The sequence below is a fragment of the Melanerpes formicivorus genome, unplaced genomic scaffold, assembly GCF_026170545.1.
Source record: "Melanerpes formicivorus ecotype bairdi unplaced genomic scaffold, bMelFor1.0.p_v2 SCAF_38, whole genome shotgun sequence".
Taxonomy (NCBI): domain Eukaryota; kingdom Metazoa; phylum Chordata; class Aves; order Piciformes; family Picidae; genus Melanerpes; species Melanerpes formicivorus.
Window position 1 is genome coordinate 6,396,353 of NW_027142390.1, and position 26,606 is coordinate 6,422,958.

A 26,606-nucleotide genomic window follows, 5' to 3' on the forward strand; every position below is an offset into this window, starting at 1 on the left:
AGCTAATTCATTTTTCTGCCTGTGTACTCATTCTTTAATGTCACTTTTATTTATACATACACCCACATAGAGAGTAAAATCATTGCAGGCTGGCTTCATTTATGGAAGGAGCTCTGCGATTCGGTTGTCTCTGCTTATTCACTGAGGTATGTGATGTGTTCTGTTTATAGAGAAAGCTACAACTGAGGTTTTTTTTTTCCCTTGGCACTGCTTCCCTGCAGAGTTACTTCAGCTTTTGCAGTACATATACACATAGATGTGTATATATATATTATTTTTTCAGCTGCAGCTTTGAAGTATTGTTGGAGGTAGCTCGATAAACAGATCAGCAGAAATGGAGCTCGAATAGAATTGAAAGGGCAAGCAGATGAAACAACAGTGCAGTAAATACAGGAACTCATCTTTAGGCTTCATGAAACTTGAATCCTGTGTGAAGTCTGTGAGAATTGTGCAAAATGGTTGTATTTCAGTGTTCTTAAGATCTATTACTGGGGTTGAATAGCTGGTAAAGTTGGAGTCTGTCAGAAAGAGAATTTGTTGGTCATAGAATTTACAAGCCCTTTGCTTTTGTGTGTCCTGAGGCAAGTTAGAAGTGATGTGTTACCTTCCCCTCTCAATCTGTTCTTAAAATGCAGAAGCAATAACGCAGTGGCCCAGACTACTGTTTGAAAGAGGTGAAAAAGAGGGTGTTTTATTGTTTCTCATACATTGCCAGAAAAGTTGCCTTCATTTGAGGAAGGTTTTATTTTCTGCTCAATGAGTAATCTGTTAAGTGTCACTAAACTGATAGAACTCTTCCTTTATTGCTGTATTTCTCTTTGCATTGGAATAAGTCAGGAAATTGCTCCTTTGATATTTACAGATTGTAAGGCAGTGTAGGTCTGCTATGATTTAAAAAGAACAAATAAACCAAACCAGCAACAACAAAACCAAAACACACACACACAAAAAAACCCCTCAACAAACCAACCAACCAAAAAAACCCAACCAAATAAACCCCTAGAAAAACCCCAAACAAACCAACCCAAACCTGTAGTCTTAGGAAGCTACATTATCTTCAATCTCTCCTGCTCCATGCTATTTTAAGGAGATGCAAAGGAACAATTTAGCAGATCCTTCATAGTTCTGACTAGTTTTCATTGCTGCCTCTTCACAGGGAAAGCAGTGGAGGCAACAAGTGGTTGTTACTCTAGTTAAGTCCCAAACTGGTAAAAGGCCTGGAGCACAGTGGTTTACCCTGGGGCCAGACAGTCTAGTGCTCATATTTGGAGCAAAGTTATATTTGGCTTCTGAAATAAATAATGAATCATAAGGACTGAATAATTGTGATGGCAGGTTTGGTTTAAATATGTACATACAAACGTACCAGTTAATTCATAAATAAGTATGTATTCATAAATATAGTCCAGAGGAAGGCCATGAAAATGATCAGGGGGCTGGGATACCTGTCCTACAGGGACAGGCTGGGGTTGTTCAGCCTGGAGAAGAGAAGGCCCTGGGGAGACCTAATAGCATCCTTCCAGTACCCAAAGGGGGCCTAGAAGAAAGTTGCAGAGGGACTGTTTACAAAGGCCTGCAGTGATGGGATTAGGGGCAGTGCTTTTATGTTAGAGAAGGGTAGATTTAGTTTGAGTGTTGGGAAGAAGTTCTTTACCATGAGGGTGGTGAAACACTGGAACAGGTTGCCTAGGGAGGTAATTTAGGCTGCATTCTTGGAGATACTCAAGGTGAGCCTTGACAAGGCTCTGAGAAACCTCATCTAGTGGAGCATGTTCCTGCTCACTGCAGGGGGCTGGACTTAGATGACCTTTGGAGGTCTCTTCTGACCCAAATCATTCTATGTACTTTAAAAGATTTACTAATTCATTATCATACCTAATTGTTCTCTACTTTTGTAAACTTACATTTTTAATTCAGGGAACATAGTTAAAAACTCCTTTGTTGGTTTTCATTATAGTCCTGAAAATGCCTGGGTTTGTGCTGCATTACTGTCTGTTTACTCTGGAAGCTCTATTTTTATGTATTCATTTTTATGCAAGAAGCCATCTCCTGAAGAATTTATGGTCTGGTCTTGTTGAATGTGCTGTGTCAAACCCCATTAAGATTTTAAAGCCTCCTAAAGGAAGTGCCTGTAAAGATGCATTAGTTTAGAATCATAGATTTTAAAAGTGGATAAGATGTGACAAAATGAGTTAATAAATTTCTACTGAGTTTCTCCTGCCACTGTCTTTAAAATAATAAGCAGGATTGGCTTGGTTTTCATATTTGTGGAATTAAATAAAGTATTTTTAAATCATGTTTGTATTCAAGTGTTTTTGATACCTGAGCAAGACCTGCTTTCTGTTCCAGTTAACTTGAGTTTGTCTCTGTAGACAGAATATTTGTCTAGGGAAGAATGTGGAATGAAGTGTACAGATAATTTATTTTTGGGAAATCTAGCCTTTTTGGCAAAGCTACTAAGGAAGCTGGGGGATACTTTGGTCTCTCTGAAATGGGGAATTGTTAGCTTGAGAGAGAATGACCCTAGGAAAATCTTACTAGAGTGTGGATTTCATGTATGGATGGAGCTGCTTGGTTGATGTGAGCATGTCTCTCTGAGGTACTGTTTCTGATATAAGCAGTCAGCATCACCTGAATCCTCTCTGTTGCCCTTCCAGAGCTGTTTCTGGAGCTGAAGCACATTTGTATTGGTAGGAGGTATATCCTTTGTCCTCCTTTGGGGGTGTCTTTCTTGGAAATATTAATGTGTGGTCTTTTTAAGCTTTTTATAATTGAGGAGATGAACTGGATTGAGTGGAAAGCTACTGCACCATTGTTAAAGAATTCAAAAGATTACCAAAGCAGTAGGTGCTGTTCTACAGATGGACACACATTCCATGCATCCACTGCATGTTTTATACTGTGATAGCATCTGAGCATGTGCTACCACTCCAGTTAAATTCTGTAGTAAAACAGAGAAATCAAATTCCATATGCAGCACCAGAATCCTGTAGCACTAGGAGGTAAATTGTCACTTGTTTGGTGTGTTGCATGCTTGCAGTACTGCCTTTGAGTTCTTAGTGTGCAGCTGCTCCCTTGGGCGTCTTCCTCTTGCTCTGCAGCTCTCCAGAGTTTGCTGTGCATTTCTATCAGAATATGCAGTGTTAACCTTTTCAGTATTGTGTTCTTATTTTGCAGGTTGTACCTGATCAATTCTCCTGTGGTAAGAGCAGAAAACCTGAGATTTAAGGAGGAAGGAGTGAGGGATATACTGAAGGATGTTTTCCTGCCCTGGTACAATGCCTATCGCTTTCTGGTGCAGAATGTTCAGATCCTGCAGCATAAGGTACAGAACTCTCAGGCATGGAAAAAGAAGTAGAAGAGGCTTTGTGCTTCTTCCACTATTAGAGTGGTTGGAAGAGAGTCATCTGATCCTTTACCTCTCTGTTCAAAGCAGGGCTGACTTCAGAGTTAGATCAGGTTGCATATACTTGCTATTAATTTGTTTGCTATTTGTACCCTGGTTTAGAAAGCTATAATCACTCTGCATCTTTCCCTTCTTGACTAAGCTTACTATTGCATGGCAAGGAGAAGTGGAAGGTAGGAGACTGTCAAGATGTAATAACTGTCATTTCTCAGATTAGGTGCTCCTTGCCCTTTTATTTGAGATAAATGTCATGGTCTTGCATTCATACTCTTGAAATGAGAGAAGAAGTTAGGGAGTTGGAGTTTGGGAGGTTAATACATGCTAGGCAATTACCTGCTGCTATTCTTCTTGCTGGGAATATGAGTTGAAAGCTGGTGTGCTTAAGGACATCTTTCACAAATGTCCATCCTAAGCTTTGTTTTTTATCTACTACTTGTCTTGCTAGTGTTTGTGAGTAGTAGCTTGGAGGTAGTAGTGTCAGTAATACTGCTTTGAGTGCTGCTGCTGCCTTTTCATTGCTGTTAGCCCAAGTCATGTAGTCAGGCACGGCTGCATCACGGGTAGGATGCTTTTAGAGGATGGCATCTGGGCTGCAAGTTTCTCTGCACTGAGAACATTGTTAGCAGCATACAGATTTAACTCAAATATGTAATGAACTGCAAATATGTAATGAAAAGAAAGTTATTTTCAGTAGTGGCTGGTGTGACAATTTCTTGAGCTAACTCATTTACTGTAACTTTAATTATGAATCTGCATAAAAATGTTTAACTTGGGAATACTTGATGCTGAATACATTAGCCACAGTAAGAAGATTGCCTTCTCTAACATGACAGTTCATTTTTGACAAAGTCAAATTTAAATATGACTTGGGAGAAAAAAAAGGAAGAATTGGAATGGATAGAAAGGTGAATCATCATGAAAACAATAATGCTTCAGATTTGTGTTTTGTTTGAAGTCTACTTAAAAATGCAGGATGAGTGCCATGAGTTTCTACACATTGAGAACACAAGCAACAACTAAATTTCTTAGAGTAATTTTTCATTTAAGATTTGTCTGTATTATATAGTTTCTGTTGAAACCAATTTCAGTCTTATCTGTGATTAATGATAGAAGGTTACCAGTTGTTAGTGCAAGCTTCTGTGGGAGAGTGAGAACTAAGAGGAAAATGTTTAAGCCTTGTACTACACAGCAGTGGCCTGATCACCATGGAGAGCTGCCATTTGAAGCAATATGGGGCAGCTGACTTCAAAAAAATAGTATGGTAAATAGCTGACTTAAATAAATGGTTTTATCTTTTTAACAACCTCTTTTGGGAAGAAAGTTTGGTAGCATCAGGTCCTAATATTGAACACCCCTTTGCTTAGGATCCCTAGAGAGCATTGGTCAGACAAACTACACGTTGCCCCAAAAAATGTACTTCAGCTTTTCCTGTTTGACCTTTGAATTACCTACAGCATGCTTTGCAGCTTTTTGCTGTGATCCCATTAAATCCTGCAAGATCAGCCAAACTGGGGGTGGAAGACCCCAGTGGAAAAATCCAGGTGCTTAAGCAGATAATGTTGGTAATTCAGCAGATGTAATTTTTCTTTTGAAATAGATAGTGAAACTATTCCTGTGCACCTTATTAGGCAAAAGAATGTGCTCTTGGATGTGATAGTGCTCAAATTAGATTTCATACACAGGCTTAAACAACTTTTTCTTCGTGCTCTGCCTCCTGCGAGAGAGAAACTACAATCCCAGTGAAGTCTAATAATGATTTGATGCTTGCTGTAACTACCACAGTCATTGCAGTTGGTTAAATGATTGCTGACTCCACACTGGGATTGCTGCACCTGTGGGTGTGCAGAAGCATTTCTTTCCCCCAAATCTTCTCCTTTATACTGTGTAAGTGGATTCATAATTACTGGGTCTAATAATCCAAACAGATTTTTTTCGTTGGGACTCTTGAGGGAAGGGAAAGTCCTAAGACTCCTAAACCCAGATGCTAAATCTCGGGGGGAAAAAAAACTCACCAACCAAATACTCAGTTTTAAACCAATCACAAGAACATTCACATAGACAAGAGTCAGATGGTAGATACCAACAAGTGGTCTTGCTTCCAGTGCCTACAGAATAAGCAGTGTTAGGAAGTTTCTCCAATGGGTGCAAGCATCAGTATTCTGCTGGGAAGCGACCAAATGTGTTGTGGACACCCACAAATTCCACAGTCTGTTTGCTTAGCTTGTTCTCCTGTGTTTTAATCTGTTGAAATTATCACATGCTCATAAAAAAAATAATTGCACTGTTTATATTCCCTTTTTCCCAACCAAAATGCATTTTCATTGTACATTTCTTGTAACTGCTTCAGAGCTCCTCGATGGAGCTCTGTAAATTCCGGAGTCCCGCCTCAGGTCTGGAAGCGATGACTTGTGCTGCAAACAGGGAAGGAACGACTGCATGCCCTGGTGTGCTGCTTTAGCTTTTTGTCTACTTTAACAGTTGCAAATAACTGGCCTGCTTTATAGTTGAAGGTATGGTGTGGTGAAATCAGCAGCAGTGGGAGCCAGGTTTTCCTTAGCTCTTTCTTTCTCTTACATCCCCGTTTCTGGAATTTAATGTTCTCTCTTAGGAAACCAGCGTAACACAATGAAGGTGACAGAATGTTAGTGGCTGACAGGTGGTTTGATACAGAGGTTTGAGTATACACCCTCATGACTTGAAAATGTGTTTTGTGTTTTTATGTTGATGATAGGATGAGGGAAGAGAATTTCTTTACAATGAGAACACAGTTAAGGAGAGCAATAACATCATGGATAAATGGATTCTTTCTTTCACCCAGTCACTCATTCAGTTCTTCAAAGCTGAAATGGCAGGTATGCACATGTCTGGTGGGGTGTGTGTCTGGGTGTTTCATTGTTCATTAGGCAACTGGCCATTTCATCCAGAGATTTCCAGATTCCACTTGAGACTTACAGTCCAGATAACAGTAAGGAAATCCTTAACCAGCTGCCATAACACATGGAATGCTGCTTTCATGAGTGTTAATACAGGTTTTGGTATGACTGTTCATGAGATTTCAAAAAGTGATGAGGTTTTTTTGTCATGGCTAGTCCTCTGAGCTCAGTGACGTGGTTCATTGCTGTAACAACATCTGCAGTGCTGGATCAATTAACAATGTTCCAGTAGTAACTGAAAGAGCTCAGTGGAAAGGAAGCCAAGTAGAATTTGGGAAAGCTGGGGGGAAAAAGGGATAAAATGGGCAATGCTCAAGTCAGCTAAATAAGGTAATTTTGACAGATATGTGAGCATGGGGAGCAAATTGTCCTCTGCATGGTTTCATGAAAGAGTTGCTTTGTAATCACACTGGGAGTGTGTGGCAGGACAGAATAACATTAGGCTATTGCTTAGTTCTGAGAGGATACTCTCCTGTTTTTTCTAACTGCATGTCGTCTCTTTCATCATCCCATACCCCTCAATGCTCACATTATGTTAAGACAGCATTAATTGCAAGAAGGTGCTGCAAGAACCCCCTGATGTAGCTGATGTGAGTCACAAAGCTTTCAAACTTGTACATAAATTCATGATGGGATTTGAAGAGGTTTTGCTGTCTTTAAAGGCACTAGATACCTGGATATGGAAAGAAGGTGGATTTTGGCATCACAGTGCCTGTTTACTTACAAACAGCAATCCCCCCCTACTCCTTGCCTGTGATCTTAAGTTACCCACACAGATTTTTGGAAGCATTCTGCAGTTGTGCTTGGCCTAGGGGCAGGAAGGCATAGCAGGGTAATAGGGAATGGATAAGCACTTAAATGCCAGATTTGAGTTTGAGGACTTAAGGCAGTTCTCTGCTTCAGTCCTCCTTTGCATTGCCCCCCTCTTAGACTGACGTGATGTTCACTCTCAGCAAGACTATGGCAGTGAGTTAATCTTTCTACAGTCGATGAAGCAGGTCATTTGGGTAATAACATTCAGGTGAAGTCATCTAAGAACATTTCATTAAAGGAAGAAAGAATCCAGAAGCTACCAAAATCAGGAATATGATAAAAGCTGTCAGTTGGGGCTTCTTCCAAGAAGTTTTGTCCATGAAATTTGGTGTGAGTGTTGAATTTCACGTGTAGACAAGAAGAAAAATGCGGAGCCTTTGGAAGTTTGTGCTGCATATAAAGAGGAAAAGACTTTGAGGGAGAGTAGAAGATTCAGTTATGACTGTGTACCTGGAATCTTTGATTAGTGCATAGTATAAGTAAAGCAAGGGGTTAGAAACTTGAGTTCTCTGCTCTGGATTACCAAGAGGAAGATGAAGCTAATAAGGGATCTGTCAGCTGATCTCTTTAAAAAGGTTCTTCCAAGCAGGAGAAGAAAATTCCTGTTGGAAAAGGATAGTGCAGAGACTTTCAGGGTGGTGGTATTGGTATCAAATGCTGTTGTCTTGTGTTGTGTCAAGAGAACATGATGTGCTCATCAAACAAATGACACAGCTCATTTGGAAGTGATTAATAAACACGACTTTCTCCCATTTATTTTTCTGCATGAAGTCTGGATTCCATCAGACAGATATTAACGAGATGCAGTAATTTTGTCTACCTGCACCATGATGCTCTTTGGCTAATCCTTTCAAAAAATCCAGTTTGGGATTAATTTCTGTAATTTTTTTGGTAAAGATTTTCTTTATGTGGATTGAAGTAGGAAGAATGTCAGGAGGATGAAAGGGAAGATGATAATGGTGACTGCTAACCTCAAATGTTAGCTAAAGGAGCTAAATCCACCAAACAAGCGTCTTGAAAAGAGTAATGAAAAAACCCAATAAACACAGAAGCTGTTGAAGGTGTGGCATGGTGTGAGCAAAATAAGTGATTGCATTTGTCAACTACTTGCACACAACTTTTGTTACCTGCAGGATGTGTTAAAAAAAAAAAAAATAGATAGTCTCTGCTATGTCTAAAATACATCAGAGGCAGTGGTGCAGAGGTGATGCTTGGGCACTATCTGTCAAAGAAACGGCCGAGTCTGTACTGGAACGTGCTGTTCCTGCAACTGTAGGTGTCATTTGGTGTGAGAACATACAACCTTGAAACTCTAAATGGCAAGGAGACACCACTAACCAGAAAAATGTTGCCCTGGAGCTTAGCTTCTTCCATTTAATAAGGTGTGTTTTATGGCAGAGCTAAATTTTACATGGATTGCCTGCCTCTAGAAAAATGTTTCCATTAAGTAAAACTTGTAATTCTGCCCCAGTTTCTACTAGCAGCTTGAACAGCCAGCAGTATTTCAGCCTCAATGGAGCCCCTGTCAGGTCAGTATTGACCTCACTTCAACAGACTGAGGATGGGAAGGAGAATGTGTCTGTGTGCTTTCCAACTTAGCTTTAGGGAGCCTAGAAAAGCTTCAGGAAGGTAGAACAATCCTCTGCTTATCCTGCCATGGGGAGACTTTTTAACCTCTTACAACGGATGTAACTGGAGACAAGGAGACAACATGCATCAGGGAGCAGTGTCATTTCCATTAGTCATGGACAATTGGCAAAAGTAAAGTGTGTTTGTAAGAGGGCTTTGGCTTTTGGGTGCTCTCTGGTTTAATAGGTACCCAGAATGGAGCAGCAGGCATGCTGTCTTCAGAACTGCTGCAGGCTGGGTAGATGTGGGCCGGTGACCTCCTCAGCAGCAGCTGGTGTAGCTAACTTATCTTCACTTGGATAATGAATTCTTAGCTGGTGAATAATAGTAGCTTCTCCTCTAAACCTCATCTTTCACAGTAGAAATTTCTAGGATTTGGGCCCTTTGATAAATAGGGCAGGTAGTAAGACATTGGGAATATATTATGGGAAGTAATAAGACAAGCAGTGTGGCTTATTCGGTTTATGAACTGGGATTACAGCTCTTGAAGGGACAAATGCACATTTCCAGGCTAACATGATTCTCTTTGTACAGATACACTGTCCCTGAAGGGTGGTTCTCTTGAGGGTTTTTGTTTGTTTTTAACCAGTCTCCCAACTAGATAACACATAGCTAGAAGACAGCTGGGAGTTTTTTAGCAATACAAATTCCCACATAAATAATGTCTTCCCCACCATGGCATGAATCTTCTGAGCTTTTCCTTTTTAGGTTTAAATACCAGTAGCCTGCTTTTAAAATCACTTCTATTTTAGACAAGGCAGTGAAGAAAGTGGTGGAGCTTTAAAAGCAAGATTCATTTTATTCAGTAGCTGCCTGATTAATGAAAGTGGTGCAGAATAGAGATCAAAAAGCTCTCTGCTTTTAGAGAAGTTATGTATAAGTTTTTCCATAGAAAATGGAGTCCTATTTAAGGTCCATCCCTTGTTTAAAGTCCATTTCTCATGAGCAACTGAAATCTGTTTTCCCAGTTGCATAGTGATGCTTGTGTTGACCTTCTTTTACGTGTTGGCAGCCCTCCATGCTTTTAAGTTACACAGAACTTGAAAAAACAGCTATGTTTATCTTCTTACCTTGTCAGGCTTGCTGTCACTTCACATTCTTTTAGCCTACTGTGTGAGTTGGAAAAAGATTAACAAGTTGCAATGAATTTGGGGAGAGTTGATTGCAATAAGTGTGCCATTTCAAATCTGGCAAGCAAGCAAGAAAATGTTGGCAGTAATTAATAAAGCTGTATGATTCTACAATAATTTCACTTAAACTTCTAGTGCCTTGGCTGTATTTAAAGCATGTGCAAATCTAGGATTTGCCAAATCCTCTGTGATTAATAGTCTCTTACCCACTATCCTCTTTACGAGTCAGATAAAAGCATAAGGCTTCCATAATGCATGGTTGTGTGGGATTAGGGAAGCAATTTGGTGGTAGATGTTTGTCTTGAAGCATGAGAATTGATGACATGTGCAATTTCAAACGATGGCTTCACCAGAACAGCATGCCTAAGCACTGTGTGGGTCTCGCTAACACACATGCTTCTGCTCAAGTTTGATGTTTGACATGAGAGATACAAATGATAATATGGTTCTTCAGTGAGGAGCTTGAGGCAGGGGGCAAATATTAACTACAGTAAACACTTCTCCTTTCAGCTTACAGGCTCTACACTGTAGTCCCTCGACTGGTGAAGTTTGTTGATATTCTGACCAACTGGTATGTTAGAATGAATCGCAGAAGACTGAAGGTAGGAGTCTGCTGCAATCTTGGACTGTAAACAAGATCCTAGTACTGTGCTCATTCAATGCAGAGCAGCTTAGTGGAGTTTCACTGCATTTCAAATTATATCAGTTTGTTCCTGATAGTCAGAATGAGAAGTTTCCTCTTTTTTTCTGTTTGTTCCCTCATCGCTTTATGAGGGAAACCAACCCAACAAGATGCCCACTAATTCTGTTTCATGTAAGGCAATGGTATTCACAGAATCATAGAATAGCTTGGATTTGAAAGGACCTTAGAGTTCTTCTATTCCAATCTCCCTGCTACGGTTAGGAATGCCTCTCAACTAGTTTTGGCTGCTCACGGCCTCATCCAACCCTGCCTTGAGCATCCCCAGGGTGGGAACATCCACAACTTCCCTGTGAAGCCTATTGTTAAGATCCATTCTACACCTGCTCTCCCCCAGCTTCAAACCATTCCCCCTTGTCCTGTCACTAGATACCCTTATGAAAAGTCCCTCTGCAGCTTTCTTGCAGGTTCCCTTCAGGTACTGGAAGGCAGCTATAGAGTCCTCCCACATCCTACACTGACCAACTCCAGCTCCTTCAGCCTATCCTCATAGCAGAGGTGCTCCAGCCCTTGGATCACCATTGTGGCCCTCCTCTGGACTCCAACAGGAATGAGCAAAATGAATACAGTTTGGAAACCCAGCTTATGGCATTAACATAGGAATTGAAGTGTGCTGAAGTGTACTTACTGATTCTGAAATTGCAGTTGTTTCCTTCTTGAATTCTACAAACAGGGTGAGAATGGGACTGAGGACTGCATTATGGCCTTGGAAACCTTGTTTAGTGTGCTGTTCTCCATGTGCAGACTTATGGTAAGGGAATTCCAGACCATTTTAACTACTTGACATTTGTGATGTAGTTAATCTAAAATCATGAATCTTGGTGTCTAAGTTAACCACAGAAAGGAGGGGTACAGAGACTGAGCACATGGGGGGGAGAAAAATACTGCTGCTGATTTGTGTAGCGCAGTTAATTTTCCACTTCCCAATTTTATTTGCTTATTTGCCCCATGGCAAATTTCATTTGACTGAGAAAGACTTTATGGTTTCTTATTTGATGTCCAAAAGTAATGTGAGGAGGTGAATAATTAGTGGCAGTTTCTATTTCAGTAACTTCACAGTTTTTCATTGAAGACACTGTGTTAGCATAGTTCTTGCTGAACTGTCCTTATGTAATTCATAAGTATTACTGATTCATAATGTACAAACAATAAGATGATGATTGAATTCAACATTACAGGCACCCTATACTCCATTTATCACTGAACTGATGTACCAGAATCTGAAGACGCTTATTGATCCAGCCTCAGTTCAGGAAAAGAATACTGAAAGCATCCACTACCTCATGCTTCCCCAAGTGAGGTAAGAGGCAGCTGGTATGTGCAAAGTGGGGGCTTGGTTACGCTTTGGGGGGGTTCTTTGTGTGTTTCGCTTTCCACTGAGCAGTGCTACTTACTTGGGTTTAAAACTGTTTTGCATAACAAGAAAGCAAGCTGCTTCAGTAATGTGGATATTCCTTTGCCTCAGGAAGAATTTTAAGATAATAGTTAACACAGTTCTTTCTGAAAGCAAATAATGTGTAAGCTGTGATGAAGCTCTGATTAATGTTAGTCTCTTCAGAGGAACACTTCCCACCACACTTTACTGCTACCTGGGGGTTTTATTTCCCCTCCATGTTTAGGCAGTAGATTTGTCCTGGGTTAAAGGAATGTAGATAGGAAGGAAAACAAGAGGAGTGCTTCCCACTCAGTTTTCTTTTGGTGGGCAAGGAATACTGTTTTTACTCTTCAAAATGTACATGATTAGAAGCTGTGATGCCTACCTGCAAAGGGCCCAAAAGGACTATCACACTTCTCAATGGTTGTTGTTTTAATGCAGACGAGGGAGACACCAGGATTGCAGAAACAAGTTTTTCATTAGTGCCTTGGTGCTAAGTTAGTGGAGAAAGTTGGTGCCTGCATTGCAGTCTGTTGCTAGTCACTGGTTGTGAGAGAAGCAGACCTGCCTTTTGCATTGCAGCTCAGTGTGGAAACCCTCAAGGACAAGGGAACTGACCTTGCTATTTTATGTGCCAGTTGAAAATTTTAAGCCTTCTAGTAATGGTGTTTCCTTTGTGTATCCTGCAGCCTTTGAGGAGGGTGCTTGCTCTTCCTGATAGCTTTAATAGAGAGCTTTATTGCAACAGGGAGTTGGAGATTGACATAATGATGGTGCTGATTTTCTTTTCCCTGGGAAAGTGGTGTAAAGAATATGTAATCAAAGAATGCAAAACTCATCAGTGAGCTATCAGGAATGGTTTTGAGCTCCTGTACAATGCAGTAATGGAAGAATAGTGAGCTATTTGCAGGAGCTCAGTTCAGGTATGGCCCTAGCATGAGTGGTTAAAAGTGGCTTAGTCTCTTTTTTTTCTCCTTCTAGTGCTGACTGACTGCTGCATCAGGCATTCATATGATGTGTTTTTAGTGGCTTGCACGGCTCTTTCTCTTCTACGCTGGACTTTTGTCTTCTACTAGTTTGTGTTATATACTGGTCTCCTATGTATCAGTTTTTCCCTTAGTCAAATAAAAGGACAGGTTGTCAGGACTAAATGATTGTTGTTTTAGAGCTTCACCTTGAGTTGCTAAGCATGTCATTGCATTTTTCTTTGAATCTTCTTGTTGCCTTCATGAGGACAGTTTTGTCAGTTAATGAGAGAGATTTTTGATGCAGTTACCCCCTGTATTGCTACAGTAGTATTTCTTCCTGTGTACAGATAAGGCTGGGGAATGCTACATAGCCACTTCCACAGCTGAACTTGACTCAATAACTGTTACAAACCCAAATGAGGTATTAATTACTTGGTTGCTTGCTGTCTCCACAGATTGGTTGCACTAACTGTTGTGGATGTGCATACAATCTGTGAAGACTGTGTTGTTAAGTAGTGATGAATAACACTGACATGCTGCTACCTTACAATATATAAATCTTTATGGGAGCAAAATCTGTTACCTTGCAATTTTCAGGTGTTGAAATTTGTGGAGGACTGACCTTGAGACTGGCTTTTGGATGAACAAAAGCTTCAGAAGGGATAGTGACACCTTAATCAAAGCCCTAGTGCAGAAGATGGGATGCTTCAGTTTTAAGTTTTGCTCTACATGTTGTGTTTTTTCTGAGCAGTCCTTCTCGGATGCATTGTTTTTATTCCAGCACTTTTGTCACTTGCAATATAAGTTACAGCAAGAAACTTTGTTCATTTTATTCAATCCTGTCTTCTGGACTGATATCTCTGGTCTTGATGTGGCATTAGTGTGGTTTTAAAGGAGCTGCTGAATTTATGCAACTACTCAAAATCCAGACAGCCCCATTTTCAGAGCTGTTGGCTGCTAGATCATTTGAAACAAGGTGCGAATGCCAGCTGACTGAAAACAGAACCAAACACGGCACACAGTATCACAGTATCACTAAGGTTGGAAAGGACCTCGAGGATCATCGAGTCCAACCTATCAACACAGACCCCATGACTAGACCATGGCACCAAGTGCCACTTCCAATCCCCTCTTGAACACCTCCAGGGACGGTGACTCCATCACCTCCCTGGGCAGCACATTCCAATGACGAACGACTCGCTCGGTGAAGAACTTCCTCCTCACCTCGAGTCTAAACCTCCCCTGGTGCAGCTTGAGACTGTGTCCCCTTGTTCTGGTGCTGGTTGCTTGGGAGAAGAGACCAACCCCTTCCCGGCTACAACCACCTTTCAGGTAGTTGTAGAGGGCAATGAGGTCACCCCTGAGCCTCCTCTTCTCCAGGCTAAACAATCCCAGCTCCCTCAGCCTCTCCTCATAGGACACAAAACAATCTAACCTCCTCAATAAAGGCAGAAAATACCCCCAATCCTGCCTTGCCTCAAAATGGAAGGGTATTAAAACGATGAAGCCAGGAAAGATGACAGGATTATCTCAAACATTGATCTGAAATTATTGGCAAAGATGATAAACTGAGATCCACGTGTTGGTTGCATTATTGGCATTTCATTGGCATGATAAATATCCTACTTACCTTTTTTTCATCTTCTTCTGATACTATGAATGTAAACCTTGTTTATTATTGGCCACTGGTTAGGGCACACCTCGAGTACTGTGTCCAGTACTAGGCCCCTCAGTTTAGGAAAGATGTTGACTTGCTGGAACGTGTCCAGACAAGGGTAGCAAAGCTGGTGAGGGATTTGGAGCACAGCCCTATGAAGAGAGGCTAAGGGAGCTGGGGTTGCTTAGCCTGGAGAGGAGGAGGATCAGGGGAGACCTTAATGCTCTCTACAACTACCTTAAGGGAGGTCGTAGACAGCCAGCTGGGGGTTGCTCTCTTCTCCCAGGCAACCAGTACCAGAACAAGAGGACACAGTCTCAAGCTGCAGCAGGGGAGGTTTAGGCTGGATGTTAGGAAAAAGCTCTTCACAGAATGATTGGCCATTGGAATGTGCTGCCCAGGGAGGTGGTGGGGTCACCATCACTGGAGGTGTTTAGGAAGAGACTGGATGGGGTGCTTGGTGCCATGGTTTAGTTGATTAGATAGCGTTGGATGATAGGTTGGACTCGATCTCAAAGGTCTCTTCCAACCTGGTTAATTCTATTCTATTCCATTAATAGAATAGGTAGTATGACTCAATCCATCATCTCCATCTTATGAGAGGACCTAACAAAAGAAGATCTAAAAATAGCTCTGTTTTTTGTCTCAGCCAGTGATTCCCTCATCATTGTCTCCCACAAAGAGAGGAAAAAAAAACCCCATTGGTTCATTTTTCTTACTGCTCCAAAGAGGGCATAATTGAGTCTCCTGTAGGAAATTTCAGAGAAGGGAGTAGAATGTTTTCACTCTGCTCAAACAGATACAATGGAAATGAGGCAATATAACCTTTCCTTTTTTAATCCAGGGAGGATCTCATCGACAAAAAAATTGAAAGTGCCGTTTCTTGTTTGCAGTCTGTTATTGAGCTTGGACGAGTAATCAGAGACAGAAAAACCATTCCAGTCAAGGTCAGCATTCTTAGCATCTCTTATCAATACCTTGGGAATGTGCAATAACTTTGCAACTGTGGAGCAGGCCTGGGGAAACTGAGTAATTTCTTGCTGAACTCTCATTGCTATTCCAAAATTAAATACCTCACATAATAAATAACTTCTGGAGTTTCTTTGTGTTTCAATGGAAGGACAAAAGTGTTTTGGGTTTGGGTCTTTTCTTTGTTTGTTTCTTAATTTTTTTTTTTGCTTGTTTGTTTTGTTTTAATTTTTTTGTTCTTAATTTTTTTTTCATTCCTTCTCCCCAGTACCCCTTGAAAGAAGTAGTTGTTATCCACCAGGATCCAGAGGCGTTGGAAAACATCAGATCTTTAGAGAAGTATGTACTTGAGGTAAGAACATCATGCTCAACATGAGCTCTCAATGTGCACTTGCAGCCCGCAAAGCCAATCAGATCCTGGGCTGCATCAGGAGAAGTGTGGCTAGCAGGTTAAGGGAGGTGATCCTCCCCCTCTACTCAGCCCTGGTGAGGCCCCACCTGGAGTACTGTGTCCAGTTCTGGAGCCCCTATTACAAGAGGGATGTGGAGATGCTGGAAGGTGTCCAGAGAAGGGCCACAAGGATGATCAGAGGGCTGGAGCACCTCTCCTATGAGGACAGTGAAGGAGTTGGGGCTGTTCAGTCTGCAGAAGAGAAGGCTCCCAGGTGACCTAATTGTGGCCTTCCAGTATCTGAAGGGGGCTACAGGAAGTCTGGGGAAGGACTTCTCAGGATCTCAGGTAATGATAGGACTAGGGGGAATGGAATGAAGGTAGAGGTGGGGAGATTCAGGCTAGATGTGAGGAGGAGGTTCTTCCCCATGAGAGTGGTGAAACCCTGGAATGGGTTGTCCAGGGAGGTGGTCGAGGCCCTGTCCCTGGGGATGTTTAAGAGCAGGCTGGCTGAGGCTCTGGCCAGGCTGATCTAGTGTGGGGTGTCCCTGCCCATGGCGGGGGGATTGGAACTAGATGATCCTTGTGGTCCCTTCCAACCCTGAATGAAACTATGAAACAATGATGCTCAACTGGATTGTGTATGCCAATCACCTAAATAAACAAACCCCCAGCCTTCCCTGTTGATGGTGTTAATAACTCACTAGGTGAAAGTAATTGGAAAGAGAATTGCAATGGAAGGGGATGTTAATGGGTACTGTGTACAGAAGTGAATGCAAATGGGTGATGATTCTTAGTCTGTTCCAGTGTTGAGAAACGCTTAATCACTCAAACTGACTGCGTAGGACAAAGAGACTATTAGAAATGTTCTTTTTCTTCATCAGTGAAAGGAGAAAACATTGTCTGAATGGAAATAAAACAATAGTCATCTGCATGTCAAAGAGATGGATTGCAAAATTTGTGATCCTCTTTAACTAAAGGGCATTAAAACCAGTTTGGCAGGAAGGGGAAGGGTTGATGGAGAGGAGTTCCATGGATGGGACAATAGGGGACCAGCTATGTTTTTTGCAGGATTTTGTTTGGGAAATAAACTGTCAAATAAATCAAATCATAGTCTGCACAGTTTCTTACACTCCTCTGCTCCTGTATGCCACTGCAAGACCCCTTTAATGTGTGTCCATTAGAGAAGTGCAGCTTGCCCTACTTCTAAAGCTTAGTCTGGAGAAAAGCCCTCTTGTTTAGGAGAAAAATAACCCTTCTTGGGTTTTGAGCTTAACTTCCTGAAACTGGCTGCACTTTCTCTTTGTAGGCAGTCATATAAAAAGCCATAGTATTTCAAGAAGGGTAGTGAAAAAGGAGTTTGTTTATAAACATTATTTGCTTATGTTTATATTATAATCTTTTAAACTTCAGAGGTCATAGTGAAAGCATAAAGCATGTTACTTGTGATTGCTTAAAAAACTGTAGAGTTGGCTTTTTTTAGTCTTTCTGTTCAAATTTAATTACAAATAGATCTTACTTGCATCTGCTTTCATATCTGTGGTGTACAAGAGAAATCCAACAGGAAGAGGGAATAGTCAAAAGAGAGAGTGTATGAGCCACACTAAGGAGTTTTGATGAGCTATGGTGGGTTTATTGAAAAAGCAAAGGGGGAATCCTAAAGCTACTCTGCCAATGTGCCTTTGCACTTTTTTCTAGGTGTTGGGGCCTCCTGCAAATCAGTGGCTGTTATTACTTAAATCTGTCATGCTCAAACATTTTGATGTCATGAGCTCTATGTGTATTTTCAGTGTTAGTAGCCATAGGACTTTCTAATTCCTTTGCTGGATAGAGAGTTAGAGATAATACCACTCCCATCGAAGGACTGGAGAAGCAGTCTGGGAGACAGGGAGGGGAGGAGGAAGATGGCTGAGCAGTGCTGTTCTTTGTGAGCAGTCTTGGTTTCCTTGTGTTGGAGTAGTCTCTCCTTGGGATAGATATCACTTTCCACCCAGATGTTTCAGTGTTCCTTGGAGAGATAAGCCATGACTTCATCTTTGTGGCTGTGCTTTGGGAAGGAAAGACTTGCATTTCGAATAGCAGCTCTTTGCTAAGAAAGCAGAATTCTGAAGAGACTGATTTGGTGTTGATGTTGAGCAGAATGCATGCACCAGACTCGAATATAAATCGGGGATTACCTCATGACAATTTCTGTGTATTAGTCTGTCTGGATTTTCCCTTGAATCCTTCCTTTATGCAATCTTCTGGTACTTGTGTGGCTCTTACTTCAACGAGCCAGAACACACACCAGCTTTTCTCTCAGCTGAGAACTGAAGGAGTAGTTTTGCAAAACAAAGACCTTGGTAGCTGTTCAGACGATCTTCATTCAAGATCTCCTGATAAAAGTGTCTCTGAGGCAGGGATGCTAGCCTCAATGCATGGTCCTTGTCAGAGAAGTTAAGTACCACGTGAAATAAAAACTGGCAGGCTCCCCAAATATCAGCTTCCTTAACTGTTGTTAGAAGAGATTTCATGTAGGAGTCTGAATAGGGTTTCTGAATGCTTGTGAACTATGAGCTCAGCTTTCTTGTGTCTTGTCATTTCCAGTCTACTGCTTTGAAACAATCTCTCTGTAAATGGGGAAAAAATAGTGTGGGGGAAAAAAAAACCCATTTGAACAGCAATGTGGTTGTACATCTGAACAGTTTATGTAAGGCTTCCTTCCCTTCCTGGATAACTTCGTGTCTGGCAAGATGAGCCGTAGAGTGCACTTTGTTTGCTTTGTCTACTGGAGTTTGGTCTGTTCCTGTACCGAAGTACCTGTGGCATATGTACTACAAGCAGATTGCTGTCACAACTTCATTGTTTGTCCTGGTTTACCTCCAGCGTGCTTCCCAACTGCTGCTGTTAGTGTTTGGCTTCTGTGTGTCCAAGTTCAGTAATGGAGTGAGAAATGCAGTGATTCTGCACAGTTCAGAGGACTTCCTTTCCTTTAGCTCCACCCATGGTACTGGAGCTTTGAGTCTGCCACTGCAGAGCAATTTACTGTCCTCTTGTCAGGATGTGCTGTGTCACCCTAGGACCTCTTTACATCTTAGGTGCTGATATAAGATAGGACTGGTGGGTTCAGCAATCTTTCTGCTTAAGAGTCTCTGGATTATGAATTGTATTTCCACTAATGACCTTTGACCTTTCTGTCATCTTCCATTTGTCAGAATCTGTTGCTTCCCAGGTGGGTTCATACAGGTTCATGACAGAGTCAATCCCATGGCTGTGCTGAGGCATGCTGGTGGTAGAAGTGTCAAGTGATGACATCCTCTATGTAATAGACTTATTTATTTTTCTTATGTTAAGAGTTTGTAGTGCTTTGCATTCTCTGAAGCCAGTGAAACAGGTGTTGACACAGAAAAAGAGACATCTAATTTCTATTGTAATAACCATTGGCAGGAGGTATTTTTCCTTTGTCCAGAAATGTCATGGCCCTCATCATATGCCTGTCCTTGGTAGAATAAGGAGTTTTTCTTCCTTTCACTACGATGTCTTCAGAGGGTTCTGTAACAGAAGGATCCAGTCACATGCTTGCAATGTGTCGGAACTTTTTTAGTTCAAGTTGTCATTGTCATGGTCAGCTGCTTTGCTGACCTTCGTCTACCCAAGCAAGTCAACTCACTTCTCTTAGTGAGAACAATCATGACCGTCAAGGAACTGGAGAGATGACTGGAGCAATGGAGGACCTTGCAGGATCACAGGATGTTAGGGGTTGGAAGGGACCTCTGGAGATTTTTGAGTCCAAGCCCCTGCAAGAGCACAACTATAGAATTGACCTCTTCAGCTTCTAATTACATATGACTCACACATTGCATTGGGTTAGAAGGGACCCTCAAAGGTCATCTTGTTCCCAACCCCCCTGCAGTCAGCAGGGATGCCTCCAGCTAGACCAGGCTGCCCAGGACCCCATCAAGTCTGGTCTTGCATGTCTCTGGAGACAGGGTCTCAAACCTATCCCTGGACAACCTGTTCCAGTATTTCACCACTCTCACTGTAAAGAACTTCCTCCTGATGTCCAGTCTGAACCTGCACTGCTCCAGTTACAAACCATTGCCCTTTTTCCTGTCACTAAAAGCGCTTCTTAACAGTCCCTTCTCAGCCTTCCTGTAGGTCCCCTTCAGATACTGAAATGTAGATATAAGGTCTCCCTGGTGCTTTCTCTTCTCCAGGCTCCACAGCCCCAATTCTTTCAGCCTGTCTTCATAGGAGAGATGTTTCAGTCCTCTGATCATCTGTGTGACTCCAGCAATGCCATCTTTCCCGTAGCCTAAAATACATCCAAGAGAGTCTTCTAATATTTCTGCTGGGGGCAACTTCAGAGCACTGGCTGGGGGAGTCATGGCTCAGTGCACCAGAGTTGCAGATCAATGTTGTGTGCTGCTTGCTCCTAGGTACTGTAGGACTTAAATACCAAAGAACTGTGTGCTGAAAGAATTTTAATTAGGAAAAAAAAAAATCTGAATTGATTTGCAAGTGGAATTGTAAAGCTTTTCTGTCAGGTTATTGATTATTTCGCTTAGGCTTGGCAGCTGGGAGGCTTCACTTCAGAACTGCTGTTATTATTGTTAATCATTTTGATCCCTGAATCTTTTCAGAAACAGAGGTGTGTGTTTTAATTCAGGTCGGTGTCCATCAAATCTTCTTCCTGTGGAAACTGGATTTGTGGGTTTTATAGGATGCAGTTTTAAGGGAGATCAGGTTTGATACTCACAGTATCACTTAGGTTGGAAAGGACCTCGAGGATCATCGAGTCCAACCTATCAACACAGACCCCATGTCTAGACCATGGCACCAAGTGCCACGTCCAATCTCCCCTTGAACGCCTCCAGGGTCGATGACTCAACCACCTCCCTGGGCAACCCGTTCCAATGACGAATGACTCGCTCGGTGAAGAACTTCCTCCTCACCTCGAGTCTAAACCTCCCCTGGTGCAGCTTGAGACTGTGTCCCCTTGTTCTGGTGCTGGTTGCCTGGGAGAAGAGGCCAACCCCTTCCTGGCTACAACCACCTTTCAGGTAGTTGTAGAGGGCAATGAGGTCATCCCTGAGCCTCCTCTTCTCCAGGCTAAACAATCCCAGCTCCCTCAGCTTCTCCTCATAGGGCTTGTGTTCAAGGCCTCTCCCCAGCCTTGTTGCCCTTTTCTGGACACGTTCAAGTGTTTCGATGTCCTTCTTAAACTGAGGGGCCCAGAACTGGACACAGGACTCAAGGTGCGGCCTAACTAAAGCAGAGTACAGGGCACAATGACCTCCCTGCTCCTGCTGGCCACACTATTCCTAATGCAGGGCAGGATGCTCTTGGCCCTCTTGGCCACCTGGGCACACTGCTGGCTCATATTCAGGTATACTCCAATTACTACTGCAAGATAGCTGACAAAATTTGCTGTGAAGCTAGTAAAAGATAACAAAGAACTTAGCAATTTGATAGAGTGGTTACATTATTGGCTCGTACAAAAAGTATGTTTTAGTTTGTATTCATTTGCTGCTGCAAACAAGGTATGTCTTGTGTTCCAACTGAAGAGTTACAACAAGCTCAAATACCTTTGTGGAAGCACCAATACAAACTGCTGTTCATTGTCCAATTTTTGTTAAGCATTTTGAAATTCTCCAGGCTAATTCCAAAGCTTACTCTGTGGTGTACTGTATTTAGTAGCAATCAATCTAATTGTTTACTAAAATGGGGCAGGGCTGAAGAAGTCAGTGAAAACAGGCAGACTGGGCGGTGTTCCTTGGTGTCTCGGTCCGGAGAGGGAAAGAGACTCAAGTTCTTTTGACTGTTCCCGTGTTGTGAAATGAGAGGCACAAAGGAGGCCAAAATATCAACAGCTAGACTATTTATTACATAAATAAAGTGGATGGATCAGAAGGAGAGAGAGAGAAAAGAGAGAGAGAGAGAAGAGGAATTATATTACCACACCCCTCACCCCCCCCCCAAGACAGTTTGAGTCTGTAGAGGAAAGGTGCTGCAGGAGATGCTGGGTCTGTAGAGAAACGGTGCTGAAGCTTTGGCTGTAGAAGCGATGTGGTCCTGTGGGCAGCCTCTTCAGCTCCATGAGTTGCAGCAGGCAGATCTTAGGACATGGAGAGAGGGTTCAATGTGCTTCTTCCAGGCTCCGCAGCCTCTTTTCTCTGGAGCAGCATTGTCCAGGGCTTTTCCTTCTCTCGTGCTTTCTTTCTCAGCGGCATGGTCCTTCTTCTGTGTTTTGGTATCATAGTATCAGTCAGGGTTGGAAGGGACCACAAGGATCATCTAGTTCCAACCCCTTTGCCATCGGCAGGGACACCTCACACTAGATCAGGCTGGCCAGAGCCTTGTCCAGCCTGGTCTTGAACATCTCCAGGGACAGGGCCTCAGCCACCTCCCTCCACCTTCACCTCCGTTTCTCTTCTGCCGAGCCAGTAGTTGCTTAAGTCTTTTTATACAGTTTTTAGTCCTTAGGTATGTGTCCAAGTATTGTCCCTCAGGAAATCAGGGGCCAGGTGGTGAATCCTTTGTCTCACCATCCTCCCTTTCCAGAGTACTTGATGGGTGGAGATTATCTTGTCTCATGCATATTCCCGAAGGTGGCCTCGGTCCATTGTTGTCAGGCCAGCTGTGGTCCAGAGAGCAATGTTACCTTTGCACCTTCCAAGAGTCGTTCCAGTGGCTCTGCCCAACACACATCTGCTATTGTCTGGGCAAGCAGCAAGTGATTTTATCTTGAGTCACACCAGGAGAGACAAGCTTTTAGTCTCTCACACTTGGGCTGTATTTGCAGTTTTGTTCATCAACCTTCTACATATTCAGAGCTTTAGAACCTTCAGTTCTTGCCAGAAATGTGCTTCTAGTAAATCTGCACGTGTCAGAGGTAATCTGAGAGACAAATTACACCATTTAATTTCCTGCAATTGCTGACAAAAAAAAATTTGAGACATACACTTGTCAGTTCTTCAAAACTTTTATTCACCAGTTTCAGAAGCAGCTGTAGGCTTTGATCTGCAGACTGACTCACATCATCAGAACAGAGCAAATCATTTAAATAAATGGATTTTAATAATGGAACTGTCCAGAGTATAGAATTATCATGCAAAAAAGCAAAACAGAATGAAAGGAGTGGAAAAGGCTTTTTAGCAACTGAACACAGTTGCAATTCATTCATGAGTGTTTGGGGCCCTTTACAAGTCTAGTTCAGAACTTCTTGCTTCAGTGAAAGGTTTTACCTAAGTAAGTTTATCTGAGTAAGCTATCTGTGTACAATCAGAATGTTTTTCACCTCCAGACATGTCATTTGTCAACTGTCACTCCTGTGTATGGCTGTAATAAACCAGAAAAATGTGACTACTGCATCAAATCCTGGTGAACAGGAGCCAGCAGTGTATCCAGGTGGCCAAGAAAGCCGATGGCATCCTGGCCCACATCAGAAATAGTAAGGTCAGCAGGAGCAGGGAAGTCATTCTGCCCCTGTACACAGCACTGGTTAGGCCATACCTTGAGTACTGTGTCCAGTTCTGGGCCCCTCAATTTAAGAAGGACATTGAGAGACTTGAAGGTGTCCAGAGAAGGGCAACAAGGCTGGGGAGGGGTCTTGAGCACAAGCCCTATGAGGAGAAGCTGAGGGAGCTGGGGTTGCTTAGGCTGGAGAACAGGAGGCTCAGGGGGAGATCTTACTGCTCTCTGCAACTACCCAAAAAGCGGTTGTAGCCAGGTGGGGGTTGGCCTCTTCTCCCAGGCAACCAGCACCAGAACAAGAGGACACAGTCTCAAGCTGCACCAGGGGAGGTTTAGGCTCAAGGTGAGGAGAGAGTTCTTCACAGAAAGAGTAATTGGCCATTGGAATGTGCTGCCCAGGGAGGTGGTGGAGTCACCATCCCTGGAAGTATTCAAAAAAGGATTGGATGTGGCACTTGGAGCCATAGTTTAGTTAGTCATGAGGTGTTAGGTGATAGGTTGGACTTGATGATCTCTGAGGTCTTTTCCAACCTTGTTGATTCTGTGACATCTGAGGTCTGCCAGTATTTCCTAATGTTAATGGTGTTACAGAAACGTAGGAGACAGTCTGTGAATGGGCTGAATTAACTGACGTGTGAACTCTGGCAGTGTGTGGTCCTTCAGGGTTTTGTTTCTTACAATATTGCATAATGGATATTTATTTTCCTTTTTAGGATGTTTGCTTACAGAGCCCAGCCCAGCTGAAGTACAGCCCTGGTGTTTCTCTGTTCTGAGCAGTGGGCATTGTTGGGTTGCTGGTTGATCTGATGGTGGATGAAAGGCCCTTGTGCATAGCTGTGTCTGAATATACAGATCTTGCAGCTGGCTGTGGGAAGGACTGGTTGCCTCAGTTTGTATGTATCAAACTTAAAAGACCTGTGAAGGGGCTAATTATGATTTACTGGGAAGATAAGAACTATTTTAAGGCAAAGCACTATATCAAGGCAGACATAAACAGACCTAAGATACAGACAGGCTTTGTTTTGGAGTCAATCTGTTGTTTTAATTGATAAAGTACACAGAAGAATGGTTTCCTAATCTAATTAGTATAGAAAACTTGTCCTGATGGAGTTGGCTTCTATGTAATTTATCTAATCAGGCCCAAAGTCATCTTTCAATTTGTGCCATTTTTTCTGGATTATTGTGTCTTTTTCCCCCATGAGGTTGTCACTTACCACTTGTGGGCTCATTTCCAGCAGCACCCCATTAAAGCTGATTTTCTGAAGTATGTAATTTTAATTAGATTTCCTAAAAGATGTATTAAATAAAATTAGATTCAGTTGTAGTCTTGGCTCCTCATATCACTAAGAGTTCCTGGGGAATTAGGCTTAGAGGTTGTAGTTAAGCATTCCTTCTCAGTCTAAATGTTTGGCTACTGGCTGCAGCAGTCATGCTGACACTACCATTTACTTCTGCTTCCTGAATGACCTGGAGTAGCTTGCTTGCCAAATGCACTTGGTCATTCTGTGTCGAGTTGTTGGGAACACTTAACAACCTTCTAGTGGAGATTTAAAGACAAAGTGCTTCAAGTATTGGGCAGCCTGACAGACAAAACTTGCCAAATGGTAGTGAAATGTGCTGCAGATACGCGCAGGTCGGAGCCTGTAGAAGAGCTGCAAGTTAGCAAGTCAAACTTTCCAAAGTCTGTCCCAGGTAGGTTACACCAAGACTGGAGAATGAGACTCTGTGAGACTGGAAGTTTAGGTATCAAGTCCTGTCTTGTGCCTGGTTCTTACTTGGCTTTATAAAGCAGGGGCAAAGCAGGTTCTCATGAAGCCCCAAAATAGCACTGGGATACAGTGCTCTTATTTTGAGGAGATGTACCAAGACATTCTTTCCTGCTGTAATACATTTGTTTATGGGACAGAATTAATTGCAGAGTAGAGAGCCTTGCAGTGTATTTTCCACTCTGGCCATTGTGTAATGGTCAGGGTGCATAACAATAAGGTTTGTGGTTTGGGGTGTTTTTGTTGTTAATGGTGATTTTGAATGTGCTTGTGTGATGAGGAAAATATTTGTAATTAAGAATGTAAGAAAGGACTTAGTGGTTTGGACTTGTTGCTCATCCAGCACCTTGTGCTGTCTCCTGCAGTGGTAGAGTCTATCTAGAGCACAAGCATCTGGCTGCTTCCTGCAGTAGACTCCTGTCACAGTCACCATCTGCAGCTGCTCTGTTGAAGACACTCAAGGGCAAATGCCTGCTTGTTCCCTGCTGCATCTTCTCACGTGTCTTCTATTATGAACTGAATTCCTTATTGAATTTTGTGGTACCCTCCTGCTTCCCTCCTCTTCTGAAATTAAGTTTCAAGAGTTAACTACTTGTATCTCTCTTGTAAACCCATCTGCTATGATTTCCACTGTATGCTCCCTTACTTGAGGGGTTGTGTGGGGATTTGGTGAATAATGGCTTTACATTCCTACCCATCTCATTCAGAACTATTGTTTTACCTCAGTCATATCCCCATTCAGCTTTGCTATCTCCAAAGAATTAAAGCCTTGATCTTTCCTGTTACAGTAGCATTGATGTCCTTTTAATCAGTTGTTCTCTAAAACTTTCTCCAGCACCACTGTGTTCCCCTTTAGATGTGGGGACAAACCCTGTGTGCAGTATGTAAAAAAACCCACAGGGGCACCCCCAGGTTTCTGTAGTGCAAAATCACATCCTTGGTCTAGGGCCCTTCATGCAAGTTATATAAACTCTTTTGGCTGCTCCAGCACACTGACCTCCTGCTGCAGGGCATAGACAGAAGGTCTTCTGAGCAAGGTGGTTTCCTGTACAGGAAAGACCTAGAATCAACAGATGAGGAAGGAGAGAAAATGAGGCAGCAGCATTTATACAGCCTAAACCATCAAGTTGTTGGTGTTAGTCTCCTGGTGAAATGCTCACAGAAAGGTCTGTTGCAGCAAACCTTTTGGGTGAGTTTCACCAGGCCATTTGCTAAAGCCACTGCACATATTAAGTAATGATTTTATCTTTTCAGGTAGTTGTAGCAGTGAAGTAAAAAAGGCTCATGAACAAGCATGTGATTTGGGTTGAGAGCTGACTGGTGTCTGTTGATAAGAGAAATGTATACCTCAAGTAGATGAAGAAGGCTGAGGGGAAACCTCATTGCCCTCTCCAACTACCTGAAAGGAGTTTGG

The 26,606-nt window shown here is 42.4% G+C and overlaps 1 protein-coding gene across 1 annotated transcript in view; it reads left to right on the forward strand.

Annotated features, from left to right (window-relative positions):
- Nucleotides 1-26,606, forward strand: part of IARS1 (isoleucyl-tRNA synthetase 1) — a 116,430-nt gene that overhangs the window by 65,675 nt on the left and 24,149 nt on the right. Inside the window, exons 20-26 of the mRNA XM_068158049.1 lie at nt 3,178-3,325; nt 6,138-6,258; nt 10,422-10,513; nt 11,285-11,362; nt 11,790-11,911; nt 15,456-15,558; nt 15,849-15,932. Of these exons, the coding sequence (XP_068014150.1) occupies nt 3,178-3,325; nt 6,138-6,258; nt 10,422-10,513; nt 11,285-11,362; nt 11,790-11,911; nt 15,456-15,558; nt 15,849-15,932 (748 nt within the window). The remainder of the gene's footprint in view (nt 1-3,177; nt 3,326-6,137; nt 6,259-10,421; nt 10,514-11,284; nt 11,363-11,789; nt 11,912-15,455; nt 15,559-15,848; nt 15,933-26,606) is intronic.